Source organism: Plasmodium coatneyi, chromosome 14, assembly GCF_001680005.1.
Source record: "Plasmodium coatneyi strain Hackeri chromosome 14, complete sequence".
NCBI classification, from domain to species: domain Eukaryota; phylum Apicomplexa; class Aconoidasida; order Haemosporida; family Plasmodiidae; genus Plasmodium; species Plasmodium coatneyi.
The window spans coordinates 786,074-807,928 of NC_033569.1; the positions used below are offsets into that span (position 1 = coordinate 786,074).

Below are 21,855 nucleotides of genomic sequence, written 5' to 3' on the forward strand. Positions count from 1 at the left end.
TTATGTGTGTGTGGAGATGGAGGACCTCCTCCTTTGAGGAAAAAGTTCCCAACGTAACGATCTAATGGCGTAGTGAACTTCCCACTTCGTTGCATACCAATTGGGAAAAAAAAAAAAAAATTGTCTTTCCTCCTTCGCCAACTCGGGCATACATTTGCGTTTCTCCGTCCAACAGCCCCACCGCCAGCGTCCATTTGAGTGACGCACGGAGTAACAACAGACTTGCATGCTCACCATGACCGTTGAACATTGAGTTGTTGTAGTTCTCCTTTACACAAATTGTATTTTTGTGTACCCCATTCCGCATGCATATATTCGCACAGTCAGAACAACATGGAGGGGGGAAAAAAAAATACTGCCGTGTAGGAATTATGTGTGACTGCTGGAAGTTATTTTATCCTTTTTGTCTGCATTTTTATGGTTGCTTGGAAGTGCACAATTTTTTTTTTTTTTTTTTTAACCTGCACTTCGCATGGTGTACTGCCTTCGTGCATGTAATAATAATATATTTTTTTTTTTTTCTGATGATACCGTGTGGACTTTCACGTTTTGGATTATTTCTAGTTAACCGCGATTTTGCGTCTCCCCCGGCAGTTGTCAAAGCTAAACTAAGGTTGTCCTCTTCGCAGCAGTGTATTTCCTCCATCAGAGGGTTGCAAAGGGGGGTAATAAAATCGGGAAGACACATCCCCCTTGTTGCAGCAACAGGTGCACACATAGGTGCACGTACAGGGAAGTATACCCCTTTATGTTGACCCCCCAAGGTTGATGTCCCCCAAAATGACGCACAAAAAACCGCAGCTATTTCTCATCTGTGACAGCGAAGGCTTCGTGTGGATTCCGCTGCTAACGGTGGAGTGGAAAATAAAGTACCTCTTCTGCAGCGATGCAAAAATGAAGAAGTGTTTTGTGGACTCCTTCGGTCTGTATGACACAGAGACGAACACACACGACAATGTGTTGAAGTTTATTGAAAAGCAAAATCTGGACAATGTTCATCTGCTCTTTATAGCCATGTCGACGTCGAAGCTGCATGAGCTTATCCTGGAATACGTAATAAGCCAAAAGAAATGTTACTGCATTTTCAGTTCAAATTTACCAACAATAAATATAGAAAAGTTAGAAAAATTGAAGGCGTCTCTAAAGAACTTTAATACAGATAGCGACATTATCTATGACGTGAAGGCAGAGTTTAAAAAAACGAACAGACAGTTTTACTGGAACATATTCAACGCCTTAACGAATCAGCGCGTTTTTTATAATTTGAAAAATACACTGAACGAGTTGGGGGAACACATATATGCCGTTCAAATTGAGTCCACCTTCATGCCGTTTTGGGCGGAAAATGAGGGAATAGAAAATGTCCTCTTCTACAAAACGGTGCTAATTATCTCCTTAATTGAGTTTTTATTCTGCAAACCGAAAAGTGTGTCTGCCAAATGTTACTCCGTGAAGGGCGAAAACGTTACGGTGAAGTCCATTGCGGGCAGTGCTCTCTTCGATTCGCTCAATTGCTACTTTAATATTTCCGACAACTCAAGCAACAAGATCTTCGACGTCAAGGTGTTCGGGGAGAACGGTTCCGTGGAGGTTTCCTACAACGCCGAACATAACTGTGCGGAGGAAAAAATAAACAAATAAATAAGCAAACAAATAAGCAAATAAATAAACAAATAAAATGCATCACAGATACGTACGTACATGCGTGCACATTTACGCATGTCTGTGCAAAATCATTTTACGCTCCCCCCCCTCCTGCAGGCTTCCAACTGCTTCGGTGCCTGAACCATTATGAGTATCCGAGTCTCTTTGTGGAGAGTGCCCACGAGAGCGCCCTCAACGTCCGTACCTCAGCAAACATTTGCAACGTGCACAACTGCACATATATATATGTGTGTGTGTGTACCTTAGTGTGCCTCTCCAACGAAATGTGTAATTCCCCCCCATCGCAGGAACTGAAATACTTCGTGGATGAACAGCTATACACCAATAAGTATATCAACATGTATACAAACGCTGTGCAGACGGCCCTTTGCTTGTGGAAAAGCAACGGAGAAAACGTTCCCCTGGAGATGAAGAAACCAGAGGAGTATCCTACCCCCGATGCAGACACCATGGTGGAAGTAATGAAGAACTTCAGCATAACCGCCTGATGGGGTACAGGAAGGGAATGATCCTGTAATATTTGACTATACCTCAGGGGGAGAAATCCCTGTCTGGGAGAAGAAGCCTTACAGGTATGTTCCAATCGGGCGAATGCTCTTCTGAGCAGATCAAATTCCTCTCATGAAGGGGATGCTACGGGGGGAAAAAAAAAATAGCAACTCCATAGGAGGATAGACAAAATATATCCCCATGCAGGGTAACCATAAGAACCTTTTATGCACCACGTGGATGCATACCATCCCAATGGATGGTAAATTTTTTTTCTCCATTTTGCCTTACTATATGTTGGGCGTTTTCCTCTTGTAACTTCTGTACTCCTCGCCGTAACACTCCAGCAAGTACGTCTCTTCCATTCTGATGGTGTGATAAAAGTACGCCCATAAGACGAAAAAAGATAACACGAAGCAGAAAAGGTTCATGAGGAGCAGTTGCAAGACTGAGGGGGGGGGGAAGGGGTGCGGCACACATATTTGTGATATTGGGAATATTAACGTTCACAGACGCTGGGTTGGTCTCCCCAACGATGCCATTCTCGTCTACATTTTGTCCGCAGAGGGGTGGTAACTGCATCGGGGAAGTTACCCCCATGTAGACACACTCTAGTAGGCCTTACACAATGCGTAGTAGAACCAGCCAGTGTAACAGGGATGCCTCATATACTTGTACACACCGGATTTCACCAACTTATGTTTGTTCTTAATGCACTTGTCTGCCAAGTGGTCGGTGCTCATAACGTAGAAACAAAAGTTGCTGGAACAATGAACTAAACCTAATATTCGCAAAAGTAACCCAAATAGGGAAAACACCATGGATAGCAGTACCAACAGGAGGTGGTACTTGTGTGCTCGTTTGTAGCTTCCCTTCACTTTATACTTATTAAATACGCCTGCGTTTTGGTGTATAATTCTATGATAGATGGTGTTGTTTAAGTCGTACGTTTTGCATGTGTCAGAGGGAGGTGGCCCCGTGGTGAAGAGGCACTCTCCGTAGGTCCTCCCAAGGGGGAAAACGTCATACGTGAGGGATGTATCTGTTTCTCCAGTATTTTTTGCATTGTCTTGTGAGGAAGTTCCCTTTCTTTTTCCTAACGGGAGTGGGAAGGTCCCCCTGTGTAGCTGCCCCTTCATGCGTATGCGGTTCTGCAGAAGGCGCAGTAAGGAAAGCTCCCCCGGGTGTGCGCCCCCACCAACGGTAAAATGAGTGCCAACGTGCGTGTTTATTCCGACTTGGAATTCGTTGCCATTCTTCCCCCAATCGAGCTGATTAACATAGCAGTAGGTGCACACGCCTGGCCCATTCTGCACGAAATTCTTCAGGAAAAAATAATTCACGAGGAGGAGGTTCTGGAGGAGTCTCTTGTTCAAATACTTCTCACAAAAGTGTACCAGGAGGAAGAAAAAAATCTTTGCGTAATATTCAAGGAGCGTGAGGATGAAGAAGTACACGTAGCCATAATTAGGGTTCACTAAAAAGTTATAATAGTTGCTATTATTTTTGTTGTGTAAGAAAGACAGGAAAAACTCGGACAAGTGGAATGTCGTAATGATTAGAAAGAAGATGTTCAGTGGGAAGTTATTTTTCACATTAAGGAGAAAGTGGATTAGGAAGAAAAAAAAAAACACTAGCAACACTTTTGCGAAGATGTAGTTCTGGGGACTCCGCTTCGAGTACGCATTTCTGCTTGGTTGAAAAGCAACTATAAGGTAGATGCTAACAAACCCATACTCCAGGAAGACGTGCAAGTAGTGATCAATGACGCGATAGACACGGTCGTCCCCCTTCTGTATGTGCCCACCAAAAGTGGGGCTAATCAGATGCACCAATGTTTTGTAATTCAGTAGGGATGTGTATAGAAGGAACGCGGTTAGGAAGTACACGCCTACGTTCATTTTGGGTGAGCCTAATAGGCGGGGTCTTCTCTCTTCCTCCTTAGTCGCCTATCCGTCTAGCCGCGTATCTGTGGGGTCACCCCGTGATGTGTATTTCCTCAAGAAAGGGACCGCAAATGGGAATATCCTCAACGGTTCAATTTTTCGACTTGTACTTACGCGACGTGGGGGATGCCGCTGGTAGAGACCCGCACCAATAGGAACGCACGGAGGGGCAAAATGGTGGTATGCGAAACGGAGGTACTAAAAATGTACTTTAAAAAAATTATCATGATTGGCGTGTGCGGAGGGAACTTCTTCCTATCGGAGCTTTCCACTTCGTTTATCACGTTACATTAAATACATCATATTATATTACATTATTTTATTTTATTATTATTTTTTTTTTTTTCCCTGCTTGTAGCGACTGTTACAAATCTCCTGTTCCGTTGTGTGCGCCATTCTTCCAATCGTTGGTCGGCGAAAAAAAAAAAAAAAAAAGATAAAAACATCCCGTTGGGTACTTCATTTTGGCACATCGCTAGGCTGTTTTATTATTTTATTTATTTTTTTTTTTCCTTATCATGCCTGCTTAGATACACGTCCCATTTTATCTTACATTTTTTTTCTTTTTGACCCCCGCGTGTACCCCTCAAATGCTGGATGCACAACTCACTGTGCCTTTGCCTTACGCTGCTTAGCACGTGTGGCCACTGCTTCTGGGTCAGACAGCCGGAGAAGGCACTCCTCCCGCTTTTCACTCCGCAGAGGGGTGGACGTAGTGACCTCCGTAGCAGCCATGGAAGAAGCGTCGTAAACTTGAATCGCCACCCCGCACACTTTGCAACGAATCAAGAAGGAGAAAGTCAAGATGAAGCCAACATATTAGACAGTTCGTATGTCTACCACACCCCTGTGCTTGCTAACGAAGTGGTACGCTACCTTAGGGGTGACAACCCCAGAGAGGACAACACGAAAATACGTGACTCAGAAGGACATCACACAAATGGAGTAGAACCACAGGGAGAAGCACGCCCTTCCAATTTTATTATTCCTTCACCAGGGGAGATAACAGAAGAAGAGGGAAAAGGTACCACTCTGCGGGGAAAAGTGAAAAATGGAGAGAACCCAAATGGGGGGACGCAAGAGAGGGGTACTTTTCCTAAGCCCCTCTCATCTACATATATTTCACGACTCCCCCCAATGGAAATTACTCCACCTGAGTACTACATCGATGCGACACTAGGCGGTGGAGGACACACGCTAGAAATTTTAAAAAACTTGGCACCGACAAGCAAAGTGGTCGCCATAGACAAGGACATAGAATCCATTTATTACAGCAAACAGAAGCTGCAATGTTATGTAGATGTGAACAGGCTAACAATGATACACGGAGACTACAGACATATTATTCACCTGCTCCACCGGCATGGCCTTCCCCTGTTTGGCAGCTACAGTGGCATTTTACTAGACCTGGGTGTATCCACGCACCAGCTGAGATGTGGAAGGAGGGGGTTCAGTTACAAGCACAACGGTCTTCTTGACATGAGCATGGACAGGTACACCGATGAGGAATACGCCCGGATGTGTAGGGAAAATACCGAACCCAGGGGAAGCGCTTCAAACGAGGATTACCAATCTAAGCAGGCTAACCAGATTGAGCGGGCCAACGGGGAGAGCCCCCAAATGGAGCCGCAAAAACGAATCGGAGAAATCCTCAACACGTACAGCGCCCAACAGTTAAGGTTTATTATGCACACATATGGTCAAGAGAAGAAGGCATCTAAAATTGCCAAAAAAATTGTACAATGGAGGAAGAGCAGTGGAACTATCACGACCACGTATCAGCTGAGGGACATCGTTCTTTCCACATGCAAAAAAAATTACAAAGCAAATCAGAAAGTCTTGTCCAGGGTTTTTCAGTCATTACGAATATACGTCAACGATGAAATGAAAGCCTTAAAGGAGTTTTTATTTTCGAGCTATAAATTGTTAAGGGCAAAAAAAAGACTTGTCGTTATTTCGTACCATTCATTGGAATACAAGTGCGTGGAAATGTTTGTCCATGAGAGGAAAAACTTATGGGAAAAAATTAACGACGCCGATATAACCCCCAGCGAGGGGGAGTTAAAGGCCAACAAATCTGCGCGCTCCGCCAAAATGTCCGTTTTTGAGAAGGTTTAGGTACCCATTCGTTCAGTCGCTCATATGTGATGCATAGGGTAAAACCCATCTTCTTATACTACTATACGCACCTGCATGGTGTGCAGGTCCATTTGGCTCTTTTTCTCATCCCCAGAGATGCATCTCCTATTATCATATATATATTTTTTTTGTCCTTCGTTTAATGTGCTGGGGAGTTGCTGACTTTGTAATCGTTACACACGCAGGGCAAACTCGAACGAGATGGTGTAACCATCTGCATGTTATTCACCTGTCCATGTCATCTGTTCTGCCAACGTGGGGAACGTCTCCCCCCATGCACACATATATAAGGAAAGACCGATGCGTGTGTTGAGAAACGCTGTCCACCGTAGCAGGAAAAAGGTACACATTCGGCAAGATATTTTTACCCCTTTTTTTTTATTTTTTTTTCTTTACAAAAAAAACAAAGCTGGCAAGTTATTTATCCCCTGTGCTTGACTAGGACAGTGTGCTCACCTCTTATATGCAGGCGCCTGCCTGTTTCTTCTTATCCTTCCGCCGTAGCCAGTTTTCCGCCTGATGTATTCCGTTCCGTTCATAATTTTCCTTTTCCGATCGGAAAAGCATCGAACTTGCGCCTGTTTCGGGAGGGGGGCATGGGAAGAAAGGGGACAACGTGTGAAAGGAGGGAAACCGTTTACACGGGAGGAAATACAAAACATGCGCTTAGAGCCACCATTGCGCCGCTCGCCTGTAAACCTTACCAAAACTTTTGGCACGTTGGCCATTTTTACGATTATGCTGATGCCGTTCATGTTGTACATCAGAAGGGGCAAAAAGAATGAACAAATGAAGCGAGCGCGTGAAAAGCTACAACGCTGCAAATGCGCAAAGGAGGTGTTCACCCGTTTGGCTTTCCCTCTTTTTTTACAAAACGAACGACGAGCGTCAGGATGCTTGCCTTTCCCGAGCTCCAAACATTTATGTGCATATATGCTAGCTGTTCATGCGTTTTGGGAAAAAAAAAAAAAAAATTCTGCACAAATGGCTAGCTGTTTCTCCAAAGATACAGAAATATGGTACATCCGTTTTCTTCGCAAAAAATGGTTACACAAAAAAACGGCTTGCCTTTTTTGGACGCACATTTTCGCATGAACCGTTCAGGCGCTTAAAATGTGTGGCCCACCAAGTTCTACATGAACAGGTCATATTTTTTGCACAAAAAAAAAAAAAAAAAAATGCAAGAATTTTATGTCAAAATGGCATTAACCTTGATCGTTAATCTTTATGAATTTGTTTCTCCATTTGGTTTATGGGCATCTAAATAGTTTTTTTCGTTTTCCTTTGTTTGATTTATTTTTGCCTTTTTTCGTTACTGTCTTGAAGTTCCACATGAACACCCTCTCACATGCACCATTTCGCGCCTTCCTTCGTTTGCCTCTTTATTTTAACCGTTTTGAGAAGTAAAGCGTAACAGATATCCCCCCACCCTCTTGGTTTCTCTTTTTTGTGCTGTTAATTTCTGTCCCACTTTCTAACCCCAACTGCAATTCGCACAAGTGTGAACCCTTTTTTGTTTTCATTTGAACCGCGTACATATTCTCCCCAAATGGAAAACGCCTTCTACATATACACCAAGAATGAGGCTGATATGGACAGCAGAACTTTCGTAAAAATCTTGAAGGACTCAAGTAAGGCATTCAAAAGGGAGCATTTTCCCCGAGGGGGGCTCATCGTCAGTGCGTAAACGTGTGAATAAGTAATGTGTGCCATGCGAATATGCCTCCTCTCAGAATCGGTTGGCATGTGTTCATGCAAGTGTGTAAAAAGTTGCGTGCATTTCTCTTTTTTTTGTCCAATTTTGTTGTACCATTTTGTTCCCCCTTTTAATGAAAAAATTGCTCTTTCTGATTGGCTGGAAAGAGGGAAAATGCGGCGTCTTTCAATTCATACCTTTGCTTGTAAATAATTGCCATATATTCCATTGGGCAGATGTACATAACCGCCTCTTTTTTTCTCCCCCACTGCACCCCACCCCTCTCTCAGAATTGCTGAACAAAAAACTAACGGCCGTGGATGCGGACCTCACATTCGCGAAGGTTAAGGCGAAAGGAGCCAAAAGAATTAACTATGACCAGTTTGTTGAAGCAGTTAAGCATTTGGTAGACAAGCACAAGTTGGATTATGATCAGTTTGTACAAACATTATGCAATGAAGCTTCCAGTGGACCAATCCTTTATGGGACCAAAGCTGCTAATGTCAGGTTTCATGATGACAAGTCGACCTACACGGGGGTTCACAAGCTGGGCGGGCCAACTATCATCGATAAGAACAAGACGCAATTTTCTGACATATCCGAAATTACAGATCGTTCGGAATGCAACATACGGGGAGTTAATCTCAGCGTTGAGAAGAATTTGTAGCTGCGAAAAATACAAATAGGGGGAGGGGAGGTGTTTATTTTGTTTCTGCGTTTTTGAGGGAAATTCCACTAAAGGAATGATACCCCCGTAATTCTAATCCATTTTTTTCGTGTCCCTTTATTTTTTGCGTAAAAAAATGACTTTTTTTTTTTTTGAAAAAGTGCGCACCAGCATGTAGCTTTCACATGTGAGCATGTATCCCACCCGTCCGTGTGCACACTGTGCCTGGGATGATTGGAGCAGTGCGCATGAGCCTCTATCTATATATATATTTTTTTTCTTTTTCTCATTTATCCTATTTGGCGCAAAAACAGCGCAAATTTTTATGTGTACTTAAGGATATACCCATCCGCTGTTATGTTCCCGCGCTAGTGCCTTATTTTTGCCGTGTCTTTCGTTTCGACTTCTTAACCTGACCTATGCGTGAAAGTAAAACTCCCGTTTTACAAGGCAACCATGGGAGGCACTTGAAATGCCCAAATTGAGTGTATGCGTGCACAAAGGTTGCAAGTCCTACTGCTTGACGTTCTATCCCTGCGCGAAGCAATCCGTTAGACAGCACGTACATGAGTTACCCCTCCAGGTGAATCGTTTTCCTGCCTTCTTACAAGGAAAGGAAAACAGGGCACGCACATTTGGGTTGCAAAAATAAGCACAGTGACACATGTGCCCCCCATTGCCGTGTTAGTGAGCACATAGTATTGTAAATAGGGTTAGAGAGAAAAAAAAAAAAATTGGAAAAATAGAATACGGCATAGTGCTGCAGAGTAGGGCGCGTGTGCAACAGTTGCGACGGAGAAATGCCCAGAAATGGAAAACATTTCCAGAGGGAGGAAGCTACTTGTCTGGGTTGCTTCGTCGCAGAATTAATGCGAAAAAGGGACGTACGTATGTATGCATACGTCCACACGGGGGGCATATTTTTTGGTTCCTCTGTTTGTCCTTACGTGGGTATGGGTGAAGGATGAGGGCCACTCCACAGCAGTGTCACATTTCCCTCGCTTCGTGCAAATTGGAAAAAGTGCGAAAAAAAGGGAAAAAAAACAGCAAAAAAAAAATCACAGTGCAGCATTGTAGATATATATTGCCAATTTACAAAAAAAAAAAAAAAAAAAAAAAGAGTTTTCCTATTTTCCCCCTTTTTTTCTTATTTCCATTTTTTGTCCTTTTTTTTCCTTCTTCCCCTTTTTCTGTCTTTTCGCATTTTTCTCAAACCTTAAATTATTCGCCCTTTCGGCATATGTTGCTAAAAAAAAAATGAGAAGTACATTTTTTCCGCTTTGTCATTTTTCTGTTGAATGCTAGTTGCACTTAAATTTCCTTGTCTGTTTGTCCTTTCCGTTGTTCTTAAGTCGAAATTGCCCACTCGCGGGGAACTGGTCACTACTGTTTAATTCCCTATAGGGGACTCTACATAAGGACATGCTCCTCTTTTCCCAACCTCTGTCCCATTTGTACGTTTTTTTTTTTTTTTTTTTACTCGCACAGAGTGGTACATAGACGAACCGAGTTACAGAACGGGGAGAAAGAAAAAAAAAAAAAAAAAAAATTCCCAGAAAGTAACGCTTCGTTTTATTGCCTCTCCCCTACTAGTTACACAAGTTGCCCCTTGACCAAATGGAAGAAATTGAAATCCTCAAGAAAGACCTAAACACGGAAAAGGTTTTCTACGACTTGAATTGGCACGAACTGGCTCTGGACAGCTCGTTCGCCCCGTCTGTTTATGAAAAATTCGATCCTTTCAAAATTGGTGAACACGGGAAGTTACCATATAAAACGCAGGATAATGAAAAAAATGGGCACGTCGATAGCTACCTAGCAGGGGAGCACATTCACCAGGTGGAGAGAAATAAAATCCCTAGAGATGACGCAGGAGGTACCCTACTAAAGCACCGAACCATGCATCAGAATAAGAAAGTGGACAAAGGGGGTAGGCCAGACAGTTCGGCCAACTCAGGGAATAGCCGGGGACGCCCCCGACGGAGACGCCAAAAAAGAGGCACCTCCAACGGACAAAAACATCGCCTGAATGAAGCGGAACCCATTCCAAGCACCCCCATCCAGTTTTGCACACCGGACATTCCACGCCAAAAGAAGAGGCAAGAAGAAATAAAAAAATGCGACTTCATAGAGGAAATAAAATCCCCCCATTCATCCAGTCCAGTGAACTTTATCCCCCCCGTGGACATCCTCTACGATGAAGAGAAGGTTGTATTTTATTTTTTCATTTCAGGAGACTTACAGAACTTTAACATTTCTTCAAACAATAATTATGTAACAATATCTGGCAGGAAAATCCCCTACGATGTTCACAGATTTGCCAATTATTACTCCCACGAAATCAGGGGGGGCTATTTTGTGCGCAGCTATCTTTTCATGAAGCCCATTCAGCAGGAGAAAATTCGTTATGAGCACAGAGACGGGGTCGTCAAGGTGTTTGTCTTCCTTTCCAAGGAGGTGGAGGGATGACGTAATTGGACATTGTAGGGGGGGAAAGCGGCGTGCATACCGCGTGTCACACCACCCTGTTGTTACCCCTCCCCATTTTGTCTTTCCCCTTACGAACACAATACTTCTCTTTTTTTTGTCAAAAAATTTGTAACATGTTTTTTTTTCGCCTTAACGAGTTGGTTCCCCACTTTGGTGAAAATCACAAAAAAAAAAAAAAAAAAAAATGAACAGCCCAAGGTGGGTGTTGTCGAACGAATGGTACAGCATACGGTGGGGCAGAACTGCATAAGATTAGATAAAGAAGGGACAAAAAGAATCGCATTGAAAAGGGGGAGGTCCCCACGGGGGGATGTATACACGAAAAAAGGTAAAATGGGAAAAAAAAACAAATACCCCATGGCCATTGTTACGAATGGTAGAAATACAAATGGTGTGTAACAGCCACGTTGGTCCGTCTCATCCCCCTTAAAGGTGACGAAAGGCACCTAACTAATCTGAAGACACAAAATAAATGACGTTCAAATAGTCAAAGTAGTCATCATAGTTATTTCTAACGTACTGCTTTAGGCAGGTCTTCATTTTGAGAAGGCTGGTTTGCAGAGGCTCTTCATTTTTTTTGTTGTTCAGGTTAACGTAGTAGTTTTTCGTTTTGTTGTTAACGAGCATAGTTAGCTTTTTCTTCTCTGCGTAGATTTCAAGCACATTGGACTGCTCCGTCCGTAGGTTGTAAATGGACTCCCGGAATATGTAGTTGCTGAAGAGGCTGCACATGGAACTGATGTTGCTTCCGGGGTAGATGATGATCAGGGCGTACACATCTCTACGGGGGGGAAAAAATGGCGCATAAAATATGTTGTTGCAGTGCAGCGTGATAATACGTCTGCGAAGTAGGTTTAACGTAAAGCATTGACGCAGTGACGATGTGATGATGCAGCGCTACTCACTTGAAGTGCGAGGTGAACTTCTCATGGGGGATGTCAAACTTGCTGAGGGAGTCATACGTCAGAATCATGTTACAGTTATGCACGGAAAAGCGGTACAGATGCTCATATTCACTACTGAGGAATTGGTTGTAAAAGTTGTACTCGGATTCCAACTTCAGCAGGAAAATGTTAAAGTAGGAATCGTGAGAGTTTAATTTGTTCTGTTGTATAATTTTGTAAGCATTGCCTTTCTTGAATTCGATCATGTCCTCCCGGTTGTACATTATACAGTTGTCTTGGACGACTCGACTGCCCACGTAGAGCACGTATAATCGGTCCTCAGGGGGGGCAACCCTACCACTAGGGTTAGAAGCTGCCTTTCCATAACCCCATATACTTGATGACGTTTCATTGGGGATCTTCTGGTTCGTGAAGAAGTAGCCGTAGTTGTGCGCGTTATACAGGTTGATGGAGTTGGCGTCCAGGAAGGACTCGTAATTCACATGGTACAAAATCCCATTGGCATTCACAAAAAAGGATATGTACATGTTAAACACATGGATTTCGATAAAGTCCACTTTGAGGTGGCTATAATTTCTCTTAATATAGTGAACCAACTCATACAACTTGAAGTATTCTAAAAAAATCATCTTCTTGTTATGGTAGTTTCTATCGACTCTGTTAATGACGTAAATGATGACTCCCTTTTGGAAGTTTTTCAGAAAAATGTTAAAAAAGTAGGAAAGTTCATGGAAGGAGTGTCTCTCCAGTATGTTGGACAAATCAATCATCACCGTTTTTTGAGTAGAATTTTTTAGATAATTTTTTAACATTTCTATGTAGAATACATCTGAAAATTTGTCTAAATATTTCTCATTCGATATGAACCCAAGTGTCTTATTATACTGTTCGTACTCTGAAGCGAGTAAATTATTTAACGTACTTAATTTTATTCGATAATATTCCTTTCCGATCTCGTATATGTGGTTAATGTTCTGCTCATAAATGTCACTTAAATTCATGGCCTTGGAAAAAATGCTCGATACGATTTTATGCAAATTTGTTGCATTCAGATTTATGTATTTGATATACTTGGTGATGCCTTTTAACTCCTTTATGGAATTTTGGAAGAATCCTTCAATGGTACCTTTCAACGTTTTGTTGAATTCGTCTTTTTTCTTGTTAAGATTTTCCTCTATGGAATCCTTAAACACATCATATTCACTTTTTAGGTCTTCCATTTCGCTTATGAAGCTCGCTGTTCTGAGGTCATTCATCTTTAGCAACCTTTCCTCCGTTTCTTTTGACACTTTCAGAGCCTTCAGGAAATTGTCGTATGTCCTTTCCAGGTCGTCTACGTTGTTCTTGAATTCGTTGTACAGGAAGGCCAGCGAGTTCACGTGCTTCATTATGCGCATCTTCTCCCGCTGGTAGTGGAACGGGTTCAACACCCGGCTTCTGAAGAGGCCTAAGGGGGGGCAACACATATCATTTTGGGTTAACCGGTTCATACGTCTGACCGAATAATGTGGGAACGACGCGCGGGTGATCCGTCACGTGGTTGGTCATGTCGGACCCACTTACCATCATCAACGGAAACATGCTTAGGAAGGAAAGCGACGCAAAAAAGGAGGAGAAAAAAAACAAGCAGGAGACTCATTTTGGGCTAACGCGGGCGGTAGCCTTTCACTGCTCAGAAATGTAGGCGCGTGGGGAGGTCATTTTGCAGGCCTTCTTCGTTTTTCCCCTGTTTGGCGCCAACATGCGGGGGATGGATAGGCAGCAGATCAGGGAGTTGCAGCTAAAAATACAACTTTTAATGGGGACCACTCAAGGGGTAAGTTGGTCTCCAAGTTTTCCTTTCCTATCCCTTCAGATACATCACGCGAAATCGCTTTGTGCGTGTTCACCCGCACTACTCTTTTTTTGGCACATCTCTTCTGTGCCCGTTTGTACTGTTCGCTTTGTCGTGTGGGTAAGCGACGTGCGTTCATTTGTTCGCATGTAAAAAATATGTTGAATGATTTTCCTTTCGAGCCGATCTCTCCCCGGAGGAGCGGAGCACCGATCAGTAGAATCGCCGTTTTGCCCTCCTACGGGTACCCCGTTAACCGTTTTACTATAGGAAGGGCAATTTTCTCGGGGCGCTCACTTTTGGATAATTGATTGAGTGGTGAAAAAAAAAAAAAAAAAAAAAGGGAAAATTCATTCATCGCCGTTCGGCGGGAGAAGTTGTTCGAATAGTTAGTTCACAACGATATTCACAAAAACATAGTAGAGTGTTCTTATGCATTTGCTTCCCTTCGCGGGCAGCCCTGCGTACAATTGGGGTAGACTGTTTTTTTCTGTTAAACTTGTCCAGCTGGCTAGCATGACCGGTTGGTCGATGTGCCCCGCTTATGCGCTCATCATCAGAGGGGAACAAAAAAAAAAAAAAAAAAAAAAAAGCATAGATAACGGCGAAGAGGAAGACGCAAGTGAAGCGCGTAGCGGAGGATGAGCATGTTAAATTTTGTCACCCCCTTCGCAGCAGTATTAACAACATAACCCCCTGATAGTAACTTCATTGAGGTTGTTCCAGATGAAGTGGCTCATTTTAAGTGCCCCCTCACTTTGGTGAACTCATACAAGAGGTTTAAATTTTTTACAAGCGGGGGGTACGCATTGCCCTGATCCCTGGCCACAGTCTCTTCCAGAGTCTGAATCGATTTGTCCAGGTCATTGTTAAAAAAGTAAGTGACTGCGAGGTTGTTGCGGTATATGGCGTAGTCGTTGGTAAGATATTCTCCTCTGTTTTGCTCCGTTGGGTAGTTTTGCGGGATGGATGTAATTTTGTGCAATGCAGATGCGTAATCCTCCAGGTAGAGATTAAAGAAAGTTGCATTTGTTAAGGTGTGTCTTAGCGTTGCGGCATCCTGGGGAGTTCCTTCCCCCCCGGTTAGGTGCTCAACCAAGTCGAAGGACCTCGCTGCGGAATCCAGTGCCCCCATAAGCAAATACAATTTTCCAATCAAAGATATGGTGACAATGTGGTCTGCATCGTATCGTAATATTTTTTCCTCCAAAAGGTGGATGGCTTGCTCGATGTAATTCTTCTTAAGTAAGAGGTCACACAAAACGTAGCATGCAACTGCGATATTGTGTAGGATGACCTTCTTCCGCGTCTGTGGCAGTGGGCAGATTTCATCACCACCATTATGATCATTATGTGCGATCTCTGTGTAGGTGACGTTCGAAGAAGCGTCGTTCTGTTCTGAACTGCTTCCCAACTGAGCGGTGCACTCATGAAGTAACTTCTCATAGTGCAGTATCAGAAGGTAAAGTCGGTCGAAGGACGTGAAGTACAGGTTCAGAGTGTAGGGGTAGTAACAGTTAATCAGTCTAAGAAGGAAGGAAACCATGGAGCCACTTTTTTTCTTATATTTCCATGAGACGTTTTCAAAGTTGTAAGTGCTTTTATCCAAAGGACCAATCGAACTGAGGTCACTGGAAACCAGGCGGTAATTATTCAGTCTTAAATTACAATATATCTTTATGGTCATTAAAGTTAGGTGTTCAAATGGGTGTTCCTTAAGAGCCGGTAGTACGCCACTCAGGTACTCTTCGCAACTTTTGAGCTTCTTCTCACGAATGTATTTTAGGGACATACTCAGATATGTTTTCGTTTTTTTATTTATCTCCTCGTCGACATTTATGTGGCCTATGAGTGCGCCCTCTTCCAGGGGATACAAATCGAATCCTTCATCGCGCATGTTGCTCATTAGAAGGGGGCACACTTATTTGTTGCGGGAACAGGAGGGATACAAGTTACTGTAGTTTATGTGGACTGGACATAGGTTTGTTTATCTTGCGTTCGTTCCAGTCTGGCATTCCTCCAACCTTTTTCTCATCCTTATGGAGAATGTTTGTTAAATTTTTTCCATTAAAATGAGGATGTCCGTTTATGTATACTGTCGTGTACGGAGCTACTGCGTGCATTTTTTTGGTGTGTAGCTCCGGTAAGGGGTTATCCTCCTTTTGTCTGTGGTGTGCAAACAGATTGAATGTTTCTCCGATTTGTTTACGCGTTTTTCTTTTTTTTCTTTAACATTTTTGTATGTATCCCCTGATGAGCAGTACAGAATAGTGGGGGAAGGCGGAGGCGAGGAATACCATTAGGATGAGCAGTCGTATCGCAGGGTAAAGAACAGAACTTAAACAGGTTATCATTTTTTTTTTTTTTTTTTTTTTTTCGTTGCCTCCTTCATGAATGGAGAATTGCTTCTAACCATCACGAATGACACTTCACCTTTTCCTTCGCAATTATAATTCCTTTTTTCTGCCACATTTGAGGGGAATACGAACCACTTCTTCGCGTTGTCAGTGGAGGTTTTTTTTTTTTTTATTATGCCTGTCCCCTCCATGGTTAATACGCAATCATGCAGAGCGGGAAAAAAAAAAAAAAATCCTACCCGCTTGCGAATATACACATCCGCACAATGTCGAAGGGTTCACTTACAGATCGATCTTTTTTTTTTTTTTTTCCCGCACGGGGTCAAAAGTAGAAAGGGAAGCCTCCACGGAAATGTGTCGGAGGAGTTTCCCCACACAGAGATTTGAAGACAGGAGAGACGCATCATCTGATGGGATGACCATCACAGAGGGGGGAAATCGCCATAATAGCATGCGCACACTGCGACGGTTTGTAAAAAAAAAAAAAAAAAAAAGAAAAGTGCTTACTCTTCTCAAAAATATATTTAAAGGAAAGAAAGAAAAATTACAAAGATAAAAACGCTGTAAGAAAAAATTAAATGAACATGTTGGATGTTAAGTAAGGAAGTTGCAAACAGGTCAGAATGAAGTGGGAAATTTTTTTGGACTTACATGGATTACACATTAGCATAAACCCTTTAGTAAAGTAAAAAGAAAAAGGAAAGTAAAAAAAGAAGAAGGAAAGGGAAAAAAGGAAAGAAGAAGGAAAAGTGCCATTTTGCTTCTTTCCTTACACACTGTGTATATATATAAACTGTGTGCGGACTTCGAGCGGTGGTCATTTATATTAAGTGGGAAGGAGGAAGGAAAAATTACACATTCATTGCAATGTTCTACATTCCAATGTGTTACATTCTAATGTGTTTTACATGTTCTGGTAACCTATATTGTTCCGGTGATCACCCGGTGTATTATTTATTCCTGTTCCTGCCCTTCCTGCTTTTCCTTCTCTTCCTCTGGTAAGCTGTCTTGTGTATGCAGTAGAAGAACGTACTGTAGTGGGATCAAACGTGGAACTTCCTTCCGAACTTCCTGTGAAAGCCACAGTTGAAGTTTCTGTTAAATCATCAAGGTCCTGTCCAATTGCTCTTTTCCTTCTTGCGTTTCTTCCATTTCCAGAAAAGTGGTTACCAAGCCAAGAAGACCATGGTTTATGCTGAAAGAGAAGAAGGAAGGAGTGTCTAAAGAGAAGGAAGGGAAGGTTCTAAGGAGGAGGAAGGATTAAGTACTATTATTTGTATTTGTATTTGTACTTACTTTATATAGAATGAAAAGAACTGCTGGTAATTCTAGTAAGGCTAAAGTGCCGAATGCGGAAGAAAGAGAAGAAGCAGCACTCGCTTTACTTTCGGCTTCATTTAATTGGGAGAGTGTGGATTGTTTTGCTCGTTCTGCTTGCAGTTTCTCTGATTCTAGTGATCCTAATTTAGATTCCAAATCTGGCAACTTCGCCGCCTCACAATATGCGCCGTACCTTGTTTCGAATTCCTTACAATATGCCCTACCATCTTCCCCCTCCGCACCTGCTGTCCTTCGTGTGCAATCTTCACGAACAACTTTGCAAGCTGTAGTAATTCCTTCCAGGTAAGCGGACCACTTATCCTTACCCTCGGCCCCGTCTGATATTTTTTCTATTACAGTACTATAATCGTAGGAATAATCAAATATTTTTTTTCTGCTAAGGAAAGTTTCTCTGTTAGGATTGTCACAGGGAATTCCAAATGGTCCCTTTTCAGAGGGCCTATTTATATATCCGCAAATAGTACTTATTTTAGCTTGAAAAAGGAAACTTCCATCAGTAATCTTAGAAAACTTTTCCCCTATCCAATAGTATAGAAAATGGCGTGCTGTACTTTCCAATGATTTCTTTGTCCCATTTCTGTATTCTGTGTATATATAGTTGAGTGCTGTCCTAATATCATGCTCATACCTCCTAAGTTCCGTACTGTTCAATTGATAACTCGTTACTTCTTTGCCACATTCACCTTCATTTGAACAGTTTACACTCCTGATCCCTCCCCCGTTTTTGAATTTATCATAATATTCCGTCCTTGAGGGCAACGTCTTCAAAAGTTCTTCCTGCAAGTATGTAGTTGGCAAAGAATAAAATGCACATATGTTACAATGTGTTCTCACGTTCCATATTATTTTATTTTAGACCACACCATGCTCATAAAGTGTTACGTGCACATTATGTACTTAATCATATTGCACAAAGAAGTAAGGGAAGAGAGAAAGGAACGAGGAGGGAGGTGTAAGGGGAAGGGTTATTTCGCCCCCTTACACCCTAACAACCTTCTTTCCTTCTAACACCCCTTCATTCTAAAACCTCCTCATACTAACCCGAACTCCTTCTAACCCTAAATGCGAAATCTAACATGCACTCCCCTCCTTCCCCATTCACCTCCTTCCTTCCTTAGACCCTTTTCTTTCCTTCCTTACACACAACATTCTTCCTTCCCTCACTTAGACCCTTCCTTCCACCAACAACCTAATAACCCACCTAACAACAACAACTCCAAGAACCCACCTACCACCCAAAACAACCTTCCATCAACCAACCACCAACAACCTAACAACCTACCACCTAACAATCTTTCTTCCTACTCCTTAGCCCTCCTTTCCTTCATTTCCTCCTCCTTATACCTCCCTTCCTTAGAACCTACCTTCCTTAGACCACATTCCATTCCTTCCTTCCTTAGACCACCTTCCTCTCCTTCCTTCCTTAGACCCTTCCTTCCATCCTTAGATCACTCCTTCCCTCCTTAGACCCTTCCTTCCATCCCTAGACCTTCTTCCTTCATTCTTCTTCAGAATATTTTTCCTTACCACTGGTGCCGTTTCTGACATGATTAATATATATGTGCTTCTATATGTGTGTATAATAAATATGTGTTAAGAGTTTGTGTTGTGTTGTTCGCATATATGAAATAACAAAGTATATGGGAATTTCGCCTGTTTGTTTGTTCTATGATTGGTTTGTAAGGGTAAAGTTCTTATTTTATTCAGTAATATATATTTTTTAATTTTCAGGTAGCTGTAACCTACTATATATATGCCTATATATATATATGTATGTGTACATCGAATCATTACATATGTATAACTAATATGAAGGTAAGAATAAAATATGTTAAAGGAAGTCGTGTAATAGAAGAAGGAAGTGGAAGGGAAGGAAGAAATTTTCAATTTCTCATATGATCCCTATACATTTGCTATGTATTATTGGATTGTGTACACAGGCACTAGGACTGTTATATTATGATTCAGATACTTCTTTTACTGTGTACATAGGGGTGCAATTTTTTACTGACCAAAAATTTCAATATATATTATTAATTTAAGCTTCCCCGGTATTACAGTGTGCTACTGTAAAGTATTAACGTTCAGTGTGCAGTTTATATACGTACAGAACGCCCTATCTCTCCTTCCCGAATGTGCACATCCATGCGCATATTGTGAAGAACATGAATTTAAAAGGAATAAGTTAAGTATATATATATTTATGTATATCTATGTGTGACATAAAGAGAGAGGGAATTATATTAATGTATAAAAATATAATATGAACTTAAAAGGAAGGAATGTGCTCAATTAGTGCACAATGTGCGCACATATCACAACGTTGTTGTGTATGTATGAATAAACTATGAGTTGTGCATATTCCACATATGAATAAGCTATTTGTAGTATACTTATCGGAAGGGAGGAAAAAAGGAGGTGTAAAATGAATTCTGTAATGTAATATAGATTATAAAGGAAGCAAGAGAAGGAACTCAGGTAATATAATATATATATTTTGTGCTTAAGTTGTTTATAGTGTAATTATAAGGAAAGAACGAAAGGAGAAAGAAGGAGAAGAGAAGGGTGTAAAATTATTATAACAATGCTATTATAACTGAGGAAGAGGGAAGGGTTGTTCTACAACAGCTAACTACTACAAAGGAATGGGGCATACACACAAACAATTTTCACTCTCTCTCTTTTGAACACAAAAAATATGTGAGCATATATATGTTTTACATTATGTACTCTTTTTTTTCCTCTATTTGTATTATATTTGGTATTGTGAATACACATACTGTGAAGTGCACGTATTGTGAATATGCACATACCTTTTTTACTAAATATAAATGTAGTGTGCACATTCAGGAAGGGGGGGAGCAGTATTCTGTAGATATGAACTATATTGCACATGTGATCAGCTTTCAATAATCCTTTTAAAATAACAATAAAACATAAAAGTATGTAGTACATGTGAAAACTTTCGTCAAATAGAAAAAAAGGTGTGCTTATATACATAATAAGAGAGAAGTGTACATAATAATGGAATATTTCGAGCAGGCGTACACAGTTTAGAAATATAATACATGGATACAGCATGTGTAAAGAATTTGCCCCCAATTTTTATTATTCCTCTATTTTCAGTTCGTTCATCCTCGTTCTTATTCTTACATTAATTATATATGTGCACATATTGTGAAATGATTTTGATGTACATGTATGTGTATTTGGCATGTTATTATTACTACTATTCAAAAATTGAAGGAATATGTTTATTTGCTTAAAAAGGAAGAATCTAGTATTACCTCATAATCCTCAGAAAACAAGTTGAAATCTCTGAAATATTTATTCTGCATAAACATATATAAACAACACAACCCCTTTAAAAGAAGGGAGAAGTTTATATTATACATGTAGAAGGAAAATATACACCTGTGTGAACCATGTCAGAGGTAAGAAGAATATTGAGAGTTGCTCCTTTTTCTTCTTTTGCAGTACAAATGGAAGTGCGTGGAGGAGCACATAATATTGGATGCAAGATATAATGGAAATATTGGAGTACATGGGGGGAATATAAGCATGGAAGTATAGATGTATATTTATATATATTTCGCCATTCTCTGGAATTATATGCACAGGTTAGGTTTCCAGGGGATGTACCCTCATGGGACAAGTTCTACAATAGATTCAGTACGGCATCTTCGAGGAAATGTAATTGTGAAAATATTTTGCCTGAGGATTGGGGGACAAAGTTAAGGAATGAATTAGGGAATCACGAAGTACTTCGAGGTTCCAGCAACATGTTCCCAGAAGCTTACTGTTGCGCATGTGAAATGAAGGAAAAACAGTCCCTTGCGGATACACCCTGTTATTTTTTTTACTATTGGGTAGAAAACATAGCAACTAAGGAGTTAGATACCACTAATTTAGCGCAGGCCCTGGAAAAAATTTACAGAGCGGTGGGAAGTACTACGGGTCAGAGTAAGTGTAACATTGTATACAAGGATGATGCTCTCTGGACAATGTACAAGCTGAGGAGGCAGGTATATGAATTTACCTATGACTATAGTAACATAGAGAGTTCTGTGAAAATCTGTGAGCCTGTGAAATGTTTGGAATATTTAACGTACCTGCAAGGAGTTAAAGCAGCATGTGATCTTGTGAGTCCAGAATGCAAGGGTCCAAGTGCTGGAGGTCAATATTGTGACGACTACAATACCAAATATAAACAATACTGTGAAACGGAACTACCAGCACTGATGTCTCTATGCAGTGAACGCAAAAATCCAAATCAAGCCGGATCATCGGGTAGCTTCTCGGATGCCGACGTGGTAGGTGGAATGA

General features: G+C 41.5%; 7 protein-coding genes across 7 annotated transcripts; 4 read left to right on the forward strand and 3 right to left on the reverse strand.

Annotated features, from left to right (window-relative positions):
- Window positions 1-780: 780 nt before the first annotated feature.
- On the forward strand, window positions 781-2,153 carry PCOAH_00053010 (Uncharacterized protein; the record flags this gene model as incomplete). Its single annotated transcript, XM_020062081.1, has 3 exons — window positions 781-1,615; window positions 1,762-1,841; window positions 1,953-2,153. The coding sequence occupies 3 exons, from the start codon at window positions 781-783 to the stop codon at window positions 2,151-2,153; spliced, it is 1,116 nt and encodes a 371-aa protein (XP_019917584.1).
- Window positions 2,154-2,273: 120 nt separating this feature from the next.
- Window positions 2,274-4,055, reverse strand: PCOAH_00053020 (Protein-S-isoprenylcysteine O-methyltransferase; the record flags this gene model as incomplete). The annotated part of the gene is made up of 3 exons (XM_020062082.1): window positions 2,274-2,298; window positions 2,446-2,602; window positions 2,780-4,055. 3 exons carry the CDS (start codon window positions 4,053-4,055, stop codon window positions 2,274-2,276), a joined length of 1,458 nt encoding a protein of 485 aa, XP_019917707.1.
- A 642-nt stretch (window positions 4,056-4,697) lies between these two features.
- PCOAH_00053030 (SAM dependent methyltransferase) lies at window positions 4,698-6,218 on the forward strand (the record flags this gene model as incomplete). Its single annotated transcript, XM_020062083.1, has 1 exon — window positions 4,698-6,218. The coding sequence occupies one exon, from the start codon at window positions 4,698-4,700 to the stop codon at window positions 6,216-6,218; it is 1,521 nt and encodes a 506-aa protein (XP_019917827.1).
- A 1,570-nt stretch (window positions 6,219-7,788) lies between these two features.
- Window positions 7,789-8,602, forward strand: PCOAH_00053040 (Uncharacterized protein; the record flags this gene model as incomplete). The annotated part of the gene is made up of 2 exons (XM_020062084.1): window positions 7,789-7,870; window positions 8,226-8,602. The coding sequence occupies 2 exons, from the start codon at window positions 7,789-7,791 to the stop codon at window positions 8,600-8,602; spliced, it is 459 nt and encodes a 152-aa protein (XP_019917519.1).
- Window positions 8,603-10,219: 1,617 nt separating this feature from the next.
- Window positions 10,220-11,071, forward strand: PCOAH_00053050 (Uncharacterized protein; the record flags this gene model as incomplete). The annotated part of the gene is made up of 1 exon (XM_020062085.1): window positions 10,220-11,071. One exon carries the CDS (start codon window positions 10,220-10,222, stop codon window positions 11,069-11,071), a length of 852 nt encoding a protein of 283 aa, XP_019917636.1.
- A 471-nt stretch (window positions 11,072-11,542) lies between these two features.
- PCOAH_00053060 (Uncharacterized protein) lies at window positions 11,543-13,636 on the reverse strand (the record flags this gene model as incomplete). The annotated part of the gene is made up of 3 exons (XM_020062086.1): window positions 11,543-11,873; window positions 11,998-13,444; window positions 13,561-13,636. The coding sequence occupies 3 exons, from the start codon at window positions 13,634-13,636 to the stop codon at window positions 11,543-11,545; spliced, it is 1,854 nt and encodes a 617-aa protein (XP_019917754.1).
- Window positions 13,637-14,567: 931 nt separating this feature from the next.
- On the reverse strand, window positions 14,568-15,728 carry PCOAH_00053070 (Uncharacterized protein; the record flags this gene model as incomplete). The annotated part of the gene is made up of 1 exon (XM_020062087.1): window positions 14,568-15,728. One exon carries the CDS (start codon window positions 15,726-15,728, stop codon window positions 14,568-14,570), a length of 1,161 nt encoding a protein of 386 aa, XP_019917872.1.
- Window positions 15,729-21,855: the final 6,127 nt, after the last annotated feature.